Below are 14,489 nucleotides of genomic sequence, written 5' to 3' on the forward strand. Positions count from 1 at the left end.
ATGTATAGGGGGAGGGGTGCATGCGCCATGGTGTACATGCGGAGGTCAGAGATCAGCTTGACAGGGTTGGTTTTCTCCTTCCACCATGTGGGTCCCAGGGATTGACTTTGGGCCCCAGACTCCAGACTCCACATCAAGGACTGCTACCCATTTAGCCAGCTCACCAGTCTGGGTCTGAGTCCAGACACCGCCATTTGATAATCACCTATGTAACTCTGTAAGTTACTGCACATTTTGGAACCTGCCCCGTGGGGCATTTGCAGTATGTACTGCACTGGTTTATGCTTAAAAAAAAAAAATTAACATGATAGTCCATTCGAAGGATGGGATTCAGTATCTAGCAGACGTGGACTTGGAAAGGGGCAGGGAGAAGCTGAGGGAGGGAGGGTGGGATTGGGAGGAAATAAGGGAGGAGATACAGCTGGGATACAGAGTTAATAAAATGTAACTAATAATAATAAACAATAAAAAAAAAGCTCCTCACCATGCCTGGAGGCATCAGTGGCTACTTACTAAGCATGTGAAGATGAACGTGGACCAGGATGGACAACAAAGGTAATCGTTCTGCAGACTCCTCTTTCCCTGCCTAGGATTTAGACTGGTCCCCAGACATGGGGTGGCCTGTGTTTACAGTAACACCACATCGCCCAGCTGTCAGTTGTCCTGAGACTCAATTCAGGTGGCTCAGTGTGTGCTAACCAGGGCTTGGATGGGGAGGATAGACTTGGTGTGTCTCAAGGTTCACCTTTGCAGTGACAGTGCAGGTGGGTTTCCAGTGGTGGTGAGGAAGCACAGCATGCTGGCCTCCGCAGCAGCCAGAGGAGACAACATGGAGGTGCCTGAGGACAGTGACAGAAGGTCACTGTGGTAATTTCTGAGAAGAGAGAGAGAGATAGGTATGCAGCCTGTGGGTCACCACAACTGGGGTTTATACCGTCGCGTTGTTCTGTTGTCTGAGGGCTCATGTTTCTGGATGGTTCAGTTAGAGTCAATCAGGGTACAGCACACAGGAGGAGGCTAGGAAGGGATTTGGCCATGTTCCTGTGGGGCTACATTGTAGCTTATTTTCCCTGGACTTTGGTTTCTGTTTGGGTAGGGTGAGCAGTGAATCTCTTTAGGACTGACACCGAGTAGCAGCAGCGTGCAGACCCCAGCTTCGCGGCTGTGACTTTGTGCTGTGGGCTAGAAAGACCAGGAAACCAATCACATCCTGTAAGCACCTATCTGGAGGATGGAGATGGTGATGCCTTCTGTTCCACTATTTTCTCCTCTCCAATCTCCAGTTTTCAACTTCCCTCAAGGACTCAATTTTTTTTTCCTTCTTGTATCTCTTTTCGTTCTGCCCATCCATATCCTACTCATTCTTTATTCAACCTCTCTCTCAACTTGAAACCATAGGCTTTGGAGATAGGAGGGATCTCAGAGACCTTTTGTACAGTTCTGTGCCCTGGACCTTGGCAAACCATAATTTACCTGGCATTTGGCATGTGTAGGAAAGGGACGGCTCAGGGCAGCTCATTCTCCGTGTGTCATTTCTTGATTATTATGACAGTGCGGGTCCAGTGACAGAAGCTGTGTTTCTTCCATCTCTCAAGTCTAGTGGAACTGCCTTTGCAGTCTGGTTTTAGCTTTACTCATGGTGTCTGTATATGCCAACAGTGAGTGATAAGTTGTTTGACCTCGGCCAAACCCTGAGAAACGATCTCAGTAAACTCATAGGATTTCCTATGAACCAGCCTCTAAGACATGACAGATTCTAAAATTCATGCCTTGAAACATTCCCCAGGAAGAAGTTTGGGTTTAGAAAATAGGAAAGATTTCCAGTTACTGAATGGATGACATGGCGGTGCATTTTGAAGTGAAATATAGTGGAAGGGGTGCTTTGCTGGGGGCAGAGCTTTCATAACCCAGCCCAACTTTCTGTCTATTCTGCGTTTTCCTGACTGTAGATGTAATATGACCAACTGCCGCTGTGCCACACCTGCCGGGATGGACTGTATCTAACTGTAAGCCCAAACCAACCAACCAACCAACCAACCAACCAACCAACCAACCAACCAACCAACCAAAACAGGAATCCTTCTTCTCTTAAATTGCTTCTGGTCAAATATTTGGTAACACTCAGAAGAATAAGCAATACTCTAGAAACCTTACTTTTGCAAGGCACCCTCAGAGGGTGTGAGAATCAGCAGGGGAAAGTAGACAGGTGTGAGGAGAAAATGAAGCTAACCGATGCAAAGAGGTCTGCTAGTAAGACCTGAATTCAAAGTCAAGTTCCACTACTTCATGTGCTCTATAAATTCTCTGAATCGTTTTCAGAGTGGGGAATAATAATACTTATCTAAGGAGAACCCTTGAGAGTCAAATACAGTCAAATATTGTCCCTAGAACACTGCCTGGCATGTGGTAGACAATAAATGCATCTTTCTTTCCACTCTTCCTCTCAACCTGTCCCATAAGAACATTGCGTTCATATTTGATCATGAAAACCACAAATGTTCAGAAGTAGAGAGAGTGAGGATAACAGTAGGATCACGAGCCACTCTAAGCTCCTTAAGGCCCTGGGGCTATCCTGTCCTGCCCTTGCTCCCTCCATGGTGTCTTGAATACACTAGAACACACATGTGGGTAGACTTGAACAGAGACCAGATGCATGTGTTTTCCTTTACAGACATGTTGATTTGATGGAAAGGCACCAGGAGTCAGGCTATGTTTTCTTCCTGGTTCTTTCACTCTCTGCCTGTGGGATCTTGGACACTTGGGGGGAAACCTCTCATGTCTCTGAAGCTCAGTGTCCATCTTTGTGAAATAAGGGGCAAGGCAAGAGGGCCCTCAGCATGCAGAACCCACCTGCTGCGGCACTCTGATCTTGAACTTCTGACCTTGAACAACTGGGAGGAAATGTGTTTCTATTGCTTAAGTCACCAAGTCCCTGTTACATCTAACACAGCAGTAGCAGGGATCATTTTCAAATTGGGCTCCTGGATGGGAGATGCAGTTATTTATAAAATAACCAACTACTACAAGAGGCTTGAATGTCCCTCTTCTTCCAAGGTCTGTGACAGACAGCAAGTAAATCTGTGAGACAGACTGAGGAAGTATGTGCTTAAAAGTGACTTCTCGTGAGATTCACCTCAGCTGTCGAAGCATCCAGCTGCATGCCTTACCCAATATCTACAAAGTACTCAGAGGAAACAGTGGGTGACAAAAGCAACGACCTTGACATTTAAGTCAGCCTTTGGTGAGTGTGCTTTCCCACAAACCCACCGTGGTATGTGTTTTTGTAACAAAGAAGTTCAAACATCAAGAAGAGTCCCCTAAGACAATCCTTCCAGATAGGTAAGTGGGGTGGCTCAGGCCTGCCATCCCAGCACTTGGGAGGTGGATGTAGGAGCATCGGGAGTTCAAGTTATTGATGTCTGTGTATAGAGTGGGTTTGAGGCCAGCCTGGGGTACATGAGGCACTGTCTCAAAAACAGGCGCCCACAAGACCCACCTATTTCCAGCCTTAATAGGTATTTGTGACGTGTGCCTCACACCCTGAGTCTCTTCCTTACTGCTCCATAGGTACTAGACTCTTCATTGCTTATGAATTGGCCTTAATGTTCTCATGATCATCCTCACATTAGACCCTCTCTAGGCTGTAAGTTTGGCTCAGCTGTCAACTTGTGGTGTCGCTACAGCATAGTTACTTCAGGACCTTGGAAGTAAAGAAGTTCAAATAAATATAGAGAGTTCATATTTTATCCTAAGGCCAACAGGAAGCCGCCGGTACACCATTTGAAATGGTGCAAAACCGTATTCAAATTTACAGAAATTAGCAATATAAAGATTCATATGACCCACCTTAGTGGAAGGGAGATGCAGTGTAATCATGTTCCCATAGTAAGACTGCTAGCCAACTCCTAGCATCTACAGTGCCCTTGGCGAGAGGAGCACATAGCATTCCCAGCTAAGGTGGCAGGAGAATCTCATTTCTTACTGAGAGGTCCTGTTCCTGACCTGGGACTCTCTTGCCTTCACTCATCAGCCAGGACCTACTTAATGAATTCGGCGATGATGAATAAGTAAACACAAAGCACAACACACAATTTGTTAATACTCAGTTCTGTCCCCTTCTTTCTACTGCCTCCGCCTCCAGGAAGGTAGAGCCTAGAGATTACGGTTATTCCTAGTCTCCATTATGGGTAGGATCCTGATGAGAGTTCACTGGGAAGTGCCAGCTGAGTAAGGGTTAGAAGATGGAAAGGAGAAGTAGCTGCTCTTCACAGAAGTTCCTGGAACAACGGGTGAGCACAGCAGAAGCCTTTGGGTGTTTTCCTACAGTCTTGAGGGCCCCCTAACCATCACCGGTCGCAATGCTGTTAGGAACTGGATTTTTTTTTTTTGTTGTAACAAGAGTTCTATCTTTTAAATGTTTTAAAAATTGGCCTTCGTAACTTTAAAAAAAAAAATCCTTACATTGTATTAAGTCTTCCATTACTCCTCATACTTCTAGTTACTTACATTTTCCTGACCAGCCCTGACTGATATCCATGGGCCATGGAAGGAAAGCAAATAGTTCTGAGATCACAATGATACAGTTGCATATGGTATAAAGGGCTGGAGAATAATTTCTACCCAGTGCTGCTGTCCCTGCAGCCTGTTGACATCGCCCTTCAGTCTGCTGTGTTAAGAAACAAGTTACACTTGATATTTCTCCTTCCCATCAGGAAAAAACTTACCAAACCCTCTTTCTTTTTTGAAGACTAAACCTATCCAGTTTAAAGCACAGGCAAGTGCTAGTCATTCAGCTACTATGTTGCAGTAAGCAGTATTCATTATAAATAAACAAAGAAACTCAAACTTGGCCTGTACTGTGGTCTTTGCTCACATTTGAGAGCTTCCTGTCTGATCTGTCTGCTTGAAGCTTGCCTTAGAGGGCTTCCTTAGGCTCCCTGAGGCAAATAGCAGGTTCCTTGGCTAAGTATATATCACCTTCTCTAGAGCCGCTGAGTCACCTCTGGAGTTCTGGCTGTAGTCTATTGAAGTCAACTTTACTGCTGATTCCCTGGAATCATAGAAGTAGGAGGTTGAAAGAACTCAGCTTGAAGTTCCAAGATGGGGGAGTCACCAGCCTGCGGCTCTTACATTAGTATTTCCTTCAGTAGCTACAGAGATAAGTTCTGCTTGGAATGATGATTTCTTTTCATTAATAAGGTTTTGGTACCAATTCAATTGGGTCCCTGTGACTGTTCATAGGAGTGTTTATTCTTTCTTGCTCTTTCCAGTAATAGTGCCATTACTGCTGGATGTCACTACCAAATTTCAACCCAGGTTATGGAAGTTTCTCTCTTGTCTCTTTCAGCTAAGACTCTCCCTCTGTGATTGGAGGGCAGTAGGGGTTGAATATTCTGATTCTTCTATCAAAAAACGAATCAAAAGAAGAAGGGCAAAGACAGATGTGAAAATACAGAATGGTGATTACTGAAGAAAGCTGGGAGTCTGAGGTAGAAAAGCAAGGAGAGCCTAATCTGATATACAGATAGCAGTCATAGTGAATATAAGGGGAAGATAAGAAATGTGTCTCAGGTGAAAAAAAAAAAAAAAAAAGACCCGATGACCGGGGGCAAGAGAAAAGAGGATCAGGAGAATGCCAGTAGAGTGATGTCAGGAGAAACAGGTTGAATTAGCAGCTGGGGTGGGGCAGCATGACAATAGCAGGAAAATAACACTTTAGGTGTTGGTTTGCCATAGGTGAGAGAGGTAGGGTGATCATCCCAGAAATCCCAAAGCATGAAATAAAAACTAAGAACATTTAAAAAGGTAGAGATTGCCAAACAGGTGGAATATAGGAACGAATGGAATTTATATGGGAAATAAAATGGGAAAATGATGGGAACTGAGGATGAATTCTTAGCTGTTGTTAGACATAAATGCTGTGTATGTGGCCAGTTTTAGAAAGGCCTAAGATATATAGTTATATCTGCTGCAAATGTTGAATAAAGTTTTAGTGTGTCCTGTGTGATGGTGAAGGCACACTTACTATAAAAAAGCATAAGAAAGAAGGGGAGTTAGTCTGATGGGGAAAGGATAGGAGCTCCACAAGGACCAAATATATCTGGGCACAGGGTCTTTTCTGAGACTGACATTCAACCAAGGACCATGTATGGATATAACCTAGAACCTCTGCTCAGATGTAGCCTGTGGTAGCTCAGTAACCAATTGGTTTCCCATAGTGAGGGGAACAAGGACTATTTCTAACAGGAACTCAATGACTGGCTCTTTGGCCTCCCCACCTCCCAAGGGAGGAGCAGTCCTGTTAGGCCACAGAGGAGAGCTTTGCAGCCAGTCCTGAAGATACCTGATAAAACAGGATCAGATGAATGGGGAGGAGGTCCCCCCTATCAGTGGACTTGGAAAGGGGCACGGTGGAGATGAGGGAGGGAGGGAGGGACTGGGAGGGAATGAGGGATCGGGACACGGCTGGGATATAGAGTTAATAAAATGTAACTGATAAGAAAAAAATAAAATTCAAAAAATAAATAAATAAAAAAGCATAGTAATTGCTCATCTCAAACTCTTCTGAATTGGGCACCTCAAGTTTCATCTGGTGGCCATAACAGGGATTGCGAAGATAAATGATTACAGAGCAGGAAGGCCTCTTCCTCAAGGAAAACGGATATAGGAGGCGCAGTGGGGGCAGGCAGCTTGGAACACCTGCAGCGCATTCCTGGTGGCAGCTGCCTAGAGTTCAGAGATGGTCAGGGGATGGCTAATCTTCTGTTGTCGAATAGAAGCACGTATTTTTAGTATGTGTGAGCTCAGTTTTGAAAGTGAGCAATTAATGGAAGAAAAGCCATTGTTGATAGGAAAACAATCCTCTGGTACCACAGGACACAAGGGCTCGTGGTTTGCAACCTCTGATCTAATCTGTGGAATGGGTGGGGCGGCATTTACCCTCTCAGTTATGAAATGATGGTGATATACAAGGCTGAGGTAGGTAGAGAAGGATGGGGCAGCAACAGGGGATTAGATTCCCCGTGCAAAAGCTCAGACCTGGAGGTAAGTTCCCTAGCCAAACTCCATGGTCCTTTCCCAGTGCCTCAGCACCAACAGGCCTTGCAGGACACACCCTATGGGGCACTCCTTGCAGCTGCAGAATAGCTAAGGTCCTCAAGGTGTATCCAGTGACTAACTTAGTGACTGGGACCTCAGGCAGGTAAACCTGATTGCCTCGCACAGGAACGCCAATTGGAACTTCGAAGACGTTCGTTCGTCAGAAATTTGTGGGCGGAAACTTCCCGGGACTGCTGTGAGCTTTTTGAGGCTTCTCAGCTTCAGATGCAACGTGAGTGGGTGTCTCACAGAGCAGCAAAGAAAGAGAACACAGGAAAGAGGTGTTTCCCTTGACTGTGGAAACTCTATAAAAGAGACCCACGTACCTTCTCTGAAGCAGTCAGCGTCAGGAGTCCCGTCCGCGACACGACACTCCAGTCTCCGCCAGATTGAGAGAAACAGAAACGCTTTCCTGGGGTTGGGTGCCATGCAGCAGCCTGTGAATTACCCAAGTCCACAAATCTACTGGGTGGACAACAGTGCCACTTCTCCTTGGGCTACTCCAGAGTCAGTTTTAACCTGTCCATCCTCTGTACCTGAAAGGCCAGACCAAAGGAGACCACCGCCACCTCCGCCACCACTACCACCTCCATCACAACCACCCCCACCCCCACTGCCACTACTACCCCCTCTACAGAAGAAGAAGAACCACAACACAGAACTGTGGCTACCGGTGATCTTTTTCATGGTTATGGTGGCTCTGGTTGGATTGGCGTTAGGAATGTATCAGCTCTTCCATCTGCAGAAGGAGCTGGCAGAGCTCCGTGAGGTAAGCCTGGCACGTGGATTTATAACCCCAAGTCCCCGCGTGTAACACGAGTCTGCTGCACTGCACGGGTTCGGGGCCTGCTGTGCTCCATGCGGGCCACTGTGTTGCAATGAGCTGTTTTTGTTGTTGTTTTGTTTTTAATGGCAAAGATCCTTTTAATCCCCTCTGTTTGGGGAAAGGGTTGCTATAGTCTCTATTTTATAGTTGGAGACACAGGCTCAGTCCCTCAAAGGCAGTGGTTCTCAACCTGTGGGTCACGACCCCTTGTGGGAAGGAGGGGTGTCAAACGGTTTTTTTTACAGGGGGTCACCTGTCAAATATCCTGCACATCAGATATTCACATTGGGATTTGTAGCAGTAGCAAAGTTACAGTTATGAAGTAGCAACGAAATAATTCTATAGATGGACGTCACCACGACATGAAGAACTCTTAAGGGGTCACAGCCTTTAAGAAGTTTGAGAACACTGCTCAAAGGGAATATTTTTCATCTTCTAGAGAATGCAAGGCAAATAATTACTCCACTCTCTGTTGTCAAGAGTGTTGTTTGAGCTTCCTACTCTTTCATATTTAGCAATTCGAGGAAGAAAATCAGTGTTGAATCTTGTTTCAAAGTGTAAACTAAATCTCTTTGAAAATACTTAGAAATCTTAGTACTACTCCAATTATGTGGCCGAAGTCTGAGTCAGGCCTGGGTCTGAAGTACTTGAGTTATCTTTGCACACACTGATGCGACTTCTGTCTCCTGGCTTAAGGAAGTCACCATTTATTGTATGACTCTTTTTCTCTTTCACTAGTTCACCAACCAAAGCCTTAAAGTATCACCTTTCGAAAAGCAAATAGGTAAGTGCTTTTATGTTGTCTTTTGAGCTCCCCAAAGTAGTCCTCAAAGTGATCCTCAATCCCAGGAGGATGCCTGGGATTCTGTTCCAGTCCTGGGCTTAAGTTCGTAGGCAAGAGTCCGGAAGAACTTTGACTCTCTGTTCAGTCCGGTTCTGAAAACGATGTGAAAATACTGAGTGTGGTTTATTGCTTAGCAGCAGTGTATCTGAATGAACCCTGCGCATAACTCAAGTGAATTTGGTCATGACTTTGGAAAGAGACACACATATAATCATGGACCTTTTCTCTTGGCCCCTTCCTTGGGCAACTTGGTCCTATCTCACATTACGGTGGCTGTGAATCCTTGGAACAGAAGGGGAGTAGAGGCAGACTCAAATAGTTCTGAGGATGTCCTCTCTTCTACTCAAGAATTGAGCTTTAGTTTTTAAATATTTTATGAGATACAACAATTTGAAGAAGTAAACAAATGTTTTTACATTAATGTATTTCTTCTGGGATCATAAGAAGCTTGGGGAGGACTTTCGCCTTCGTTCACAGACCTGAATACCTTTCCCACAGAGGATGCTTTTGATGGTACAGCACCCTTCTCCACACAGACACATATTAAAATCTAGGATAAGAGGAAGATGACTATGTTGAACATAAAATTTGGGGTGTGTTTTGGAAGACTCAACAGAGATTTCAGGATATGCTTTGTTTGTCTTGGAGTCATGTTCATGAAGTTTTAGATTTTGTTTGAGTTGGGAAGGAACCTGTAGAAATTGTGGTCCATCTACCCCATTTTTTCAGAAGAAATACAAAATACTAGACCAATCAGGTTCAATGCCCAAGCCTCCTGGTATGAAACTGGGACTGGGAGAACAATCCCCTGGAGGCCTTGTTACCTGTAGGGCTTTCTGATTCATTGAGAAACATAATGGCCCTGAAATGAGAAGTGAAAAGCAGGTGGCCTTTGCAAAGGCAATAGTTGACGCCTCGTCCTAATAACTCTGAAGGAAGCCTAAAGGCAGCAGTGGCATCCATAAAGAGGAGGGCTGGCTCTGCTCTCAGAAAGTGACCAGTCAGCTCTGGCCTGAGGATACAAGCTCTCACAGGGGTCACCATGGTGTGCACTGGTTTTCAGCTCTGCAGTCAAGTCTCTAAGTACCAGGAAGCCCTGATCACACAAGGACAGTGGAAATAACTGGTTAGAAAAACGAAACCTCTCAGGATTTCTAAATCACTTTGTAAATCAGTGGAGTGTGGCTTGTGAAACAGATGTTTATCACACTTCTTCACCCACTCTATGGAGTCATTTCAGTGAATAAAAGTCAAATGAACAGATGAGTCAGGTCTACCTACCCCAGTAGTTACCTTCTTTATTTCAACGAAGATGGCCAGAAATTGATAAATTGTCACAAGAAAGTCAAACTTGTAACCTTACTGTTAAGGGGGGCTGGGTTAAAGAAAAGGGCATTTTATTTCTTCTATCACATTCACAAAAATAAAAAAAAACAAAGATTATCCAATACGTGAGGGAAAAAAATAGACCATATTTGGCACAAGTTTCATCCAGCATGCTTGGAAATTGCTGTAAGCATCATGAAGAACACTAGGAAAGTTTATAGCAAGGGCTTGAAATATCTCATCAATCTCATCACTAGAAGATTCTCTCAGTAGAAGAGTTGGAGGTAATATATATACAGACATATTCATACATATGTATACATACAGACATGTCTGTACATATGTCTGTATATATACATATATATGAATATATATGTGTATATAATTGCATATACATATATAATTTCAACACTTTCTTATAAAGCAACAATTTGGAATTAACTTAATCCTCAGAAAAAGAGATGAGTTGCACATACTGTGACACATTAGTAAAAGAACGTCATGAACAGCAACTAAAACCACCTGCTAGGACTTTTAAAGAATATTGTGCATGTTATATTGTTAAATAAACAGATAAGTTATCAAAGGTCATTTTTAGTTTAATACTCATTATGAAGTACATGTACATATTTTTAACTTCTAAGAAAAGAACAAACCAACATAGTAATTTTTTGGGGTTTTCTTTGTAGGGAGATACTATAGATTTTTTTCTTCCATTTAAAATACTTTTCAAACATTTATTTTATTGTGTGTTTACATACACACATGTACATGTATGTGTGTATAGGTCAGAGAACAACTTGTAAGAACTGGTTCTTTTCTTCTACCTGTGGGTTCCGGGGATCAAACTCAGATCCTCAGGCTTGGCAGCAAGTGCCTTTTCTCACTCAGCCATATACTCAGCTCTATTTCTTCTTATCCTGCTACCTTCCCCATGGTTAGCTAATTGGATATTTTGTTTATATACAAGGTTTTTAGAGAACCTCCTATGGCCAAGGCTGAGTCTTGGTTGGTGATTGAGAATGAGAGGTAAAGATAGATGCCTTTTCTCATGGAGCTTACAACATAGTGGAGAAGATGAACACCAACAAGCCAACAATACAGTTTCAAACTGTGCTAAGAATGATACCATGCAGAGTGGTCTGGGAAAGCCCTTTATAAAGTGGTTTCTGCTCTTGCACGGGGATAGATCAGAACCCTCTTGAGGAGGACAGTCCACATTGCCCATGCAAAGAGCCCAAGGCAGGAAAAAGTCATTCCTCGTATTTCTAGATAGTTCTAGAAACTCTGCATATTTATAGAAGCACATTTTATGAGAATAACGTTATACTAGACTGTATGAGGAATATAAAGATAAACAGTGTGTGGTTCTCTGCTCCATTTCCTGTTAGTGCATGGCAGGATGCCAGGCCAGCTGCTTGCATCATCATTTATGGTGTATAAAAGGTCCAGTCTTGTCTATCCTGCTCACTCACGCTTCCTTAAAGGTGGCTCATCCTAGGTGCTAGAGAGGGCATGATGGTTTAGACAATGTTCTCAGTAAACTGGGCTATTGTCACAATCAGTGTATGTTGTATCCACACACACAAAATATCTATAGGAAGGGACTTGTCCACCTCAGGCTTGGGGACAAGTCTCTTCCTGTAGACACTTTTTGAAAGCATTAATTAGCTGAATTCAGGAAGCTCAGTGATAGATTTCTACCTTAGCTGAAATATTTGAAGTTAGAGAAATGGTGTTTATTGAAAAAATATATATCTTATTTCAATTTTAATTACTTCAATTTAATTTACTGACGCTATGCTAAGCAAGGCTAAGTGCTGTTGTGACTTTACCATATAGCGAAGTGCCATTAGGAAAGACTTGGTGGGTAGGCTCCCAAAGCCCAAGCAGTGTTAGGACTAGTGTAGATCATAGTGCTTATTCCCATGAGGTTCTGTTTTCCTGAACAAGAAGAAAGTAAAGACATTTTTTTTTAACAGCTGTCCCAGCAAGGAGGAGCCAGAACAATCCAGAAAGGCAAACATTTTAGGGTTCAAATGAGCAGAGGCCCAGGAGCAGGGAAAGACAGGTCACAGGACCTGTGTACCAGTGTTTGATGTGATGGAGTAGAAATGAGGCTGGTACCTTCTATTGAGGAACTGAGACTAAGGTGACACGATGGAGTAAAATTGTGGACAACCTCCCGATCTGTGAGGAAATCTTAATACAATTAGTCTGAGAATAGAGTGTGGAATGGTGGCCAGGAGCCGAATCAGTAGTCTTTGCTAGACATTTATCAGTCATCAGAATCAGAGTAGACAGACCCTAGATTAACAGTCTGCCTGGGGCGTACAGCACATCCATTATAGCCAGTCAGCTCCCAATATCTTTTTGCCAGTTTTAATTAGGGCGGTAATCTCAATCTAAAGGGCCCAAGGGAAGTTCTAAATGGAGTAACTGAAATGACAGCTTTGTGCAAGTGTTTGTGTTCCCTGTATTTTATTGTAAAGTAATTTATGTATGCATCTGTCTCCTTCTACTCGTCTTTTTAACTGTTTTTTTTTTTTTTAAATACAGACTCTTATGAATCCCTCAGTTTAGATTTTTCTTGATGGATGTGTACTAGATCTTTTCTCATGCTCTAAAAATCTTGCATTTAAATGATGGAATCTGGAGTCTCACCAAGATAGCAGTTGATAATTTTAATAATAAAAATTTCCATCATGTGTTTTTTATGTCTCTCTTATGCAGGCCACCCCAGTCCACCCTCTGAAAAAAAAGAGCCGAGGTGTGTGGCCCACTTAACAGGTTTGTATCTGGAAAGAGTGGGTGGGCACAGAAAACCTTTGGAAAATTAGGGACCAACTGCTCAATTTCCACTGCAGATTCTTGGAAAGTATTACTGACAACTGTATTTACCACCCGAGACCATGTTTATCTCTTGAATCTCATGACTCTGACAGAACCTAATGCCATGGAGTTGTGCATGGTTTGATCTTGCCCATAAAAATGTACTCTTCCCAAACATGCCAAAATCTGCAAGGAGACTTGTGACATAGGTCCAAGAGGTGCCCCAGACGGTGAATGATGCACTATTTTGAGTAAAAAGAGACATTTGTGGGCTTTCAGCCTATGATTATGAAATGGAGAAGTGGCTTAGCACAATATGGTCTGGACACCGCCATAAAAAAGATAAACATGAAAAATGTAGGTAAATATCACAAGAGAGGTATATCATGTTTCCTGCAATCACTTGGAGACTGTAGAAAAGTTCACCTGGGTCCATGGACACTTACTGAGTACTTGCTGTGTGTAGGTCGATAACACTGTGTGACTAAAAGGGAAGGTGATTAGCCCAAAATAAGAGCTCAAGGAATCCAAACTAATGAGGAGGTGGGCCACATAATCATGTAACTTTGCCCAGATGTAGAACTCAAGAAGTCCTTTTCTTAACGGGGGGATTCCCCAAGCTCAGCCGTGTTGAAACTAGTTTAGAGCATAAAATGTTTATTCCCGAAAGATGAAATTATCCTGATAATCTTCCCTGAGATTCATCATAGGCCCGATCACATGGATGATTAAAATGATACAATGTGGGCAATTTGACAAAGGTCTTGAAAAAACTCAGTTCTGGGTCATGTTTTGACTCCTCAGCTGTCGTTCTGGATCGAACTTTTGTTAAGGAAGGCTCCACAGTTCTGCCTCGAAAGCTTAGCTTGTCAGATGTGTGATACTTTCTGGCTGAAATCTCCCCTCTGCTTTATTACAGGAAACCCCAACTCAAGGTCCGCCTCTCTGGAATGGGAAGACACGTATGGAATGGCTCTGATCTCGGGAGTGAAATATAAGAAAGGTGGCCTTCTGATCAGTGATGCTGGGTTGTACTTTGTATATTCCAAAGTATACTTCCGTGGTCAGTCTTGCAACAGCCAGCCCCTAAACCACAAGGTCTACATGAGGAACTCTAAGTATCCCGGGGATCTGGTGCTAATGGAGGAGAAGAATTTGAACTACTGTGCTACTGGCCAGATATGGGCCCACAGCAGCTACCTGGGGGCAATATTCAATCTTACCAGTGCTGACCATTTATATGTCAATGTCTCTCATCTCTCTATGATTAATTTTGAGGAATCGAAGACTTTTTTTGGCTTATATAAGCTTTAAAAGAAAAAGCACTTTAAAATGATTTATTATTTCTTATCACGGGCACTGGAAATATTGTCTTACATGAGAGTCTTCCTAATACCAGTTGAGATTAGTTGAGACTACATGAGCTGCAAAGACCTCATGATCACAAGGTCCAACAGGTCCACTATCCTTCATTTCCCAGACGTCTATGGAGTGGTCCATAATGCCTCCATCATGAGCCATATGGGAGGAAGACTGTGACTAAGGAACATAAAGCTTTGGGCT

The 14,489-nt window shown here is 43.3% G+C and overlaps 1 protein-coding gene across 1 annotated transcript; it reads left to right on the forward strand.

Moving 5' to 3' along the window:
• The first annotated feature begins 7,525 nt into the window (after nt 1–7,525).
• On the forward strand, nt 7,526–14,240 carry Faslg (Fas ligand). Its single transcript, XM_055624700.1, has 4 exons — nt 7,526–7,867; nt 8,663–8,708; nt 12,828–12,884; nt 13,846–14,240. The coding sequence occupies exons 1-4, from the start codon at nt 7,526–7,528 to the stop codon at nt 14,238–14,240; spliced, it is 840 nt and encodes a 279-aa protein (XP_055480675.1).
• Nucleotides 14,241–14,489: the final 249 nt, after the last annotated feature.

The sequence above is a fragment of the Psammomys obesus genome, unplaced genomic scaffold (genome assembly GCF_907164565.1).
Source record: "Psammomys obesus unplaced genomic scaffold, mPsaObe1.curated_primary_1811, whole genome shotgun sequence".
Lineage (NCBI taxonomy): Eukaryota > Metazoa > Chordata > Mammalia > Rodentia > Muridae > Psammomys > Psammomys obesus.

Bases quoted from the DNA above. Each gene is read 5' to 3' on its own strand.
- Faslg (XM_055624700.1), top strand. From the start codon at position 7,526: ATGCAGCAGCCTGTGAATTACCCAAGTCCACAAATCTACTGGGTGGAC. The intron at 8,709-12,827 runs GTAAGTGCTTTT...TCTCTTATGCAG, and splicing joins ACCTTTCGAAAAGCAAATAG to GCCACCCCAGTCCACCCTCT. The intron at 12,885-13,845 runs GTTTGTATCTGG...GCTTTATTACAG, and splicing joins GTGTGTGGCCCACTTAACAG to GAAACCCCAACTCAAGGTCC.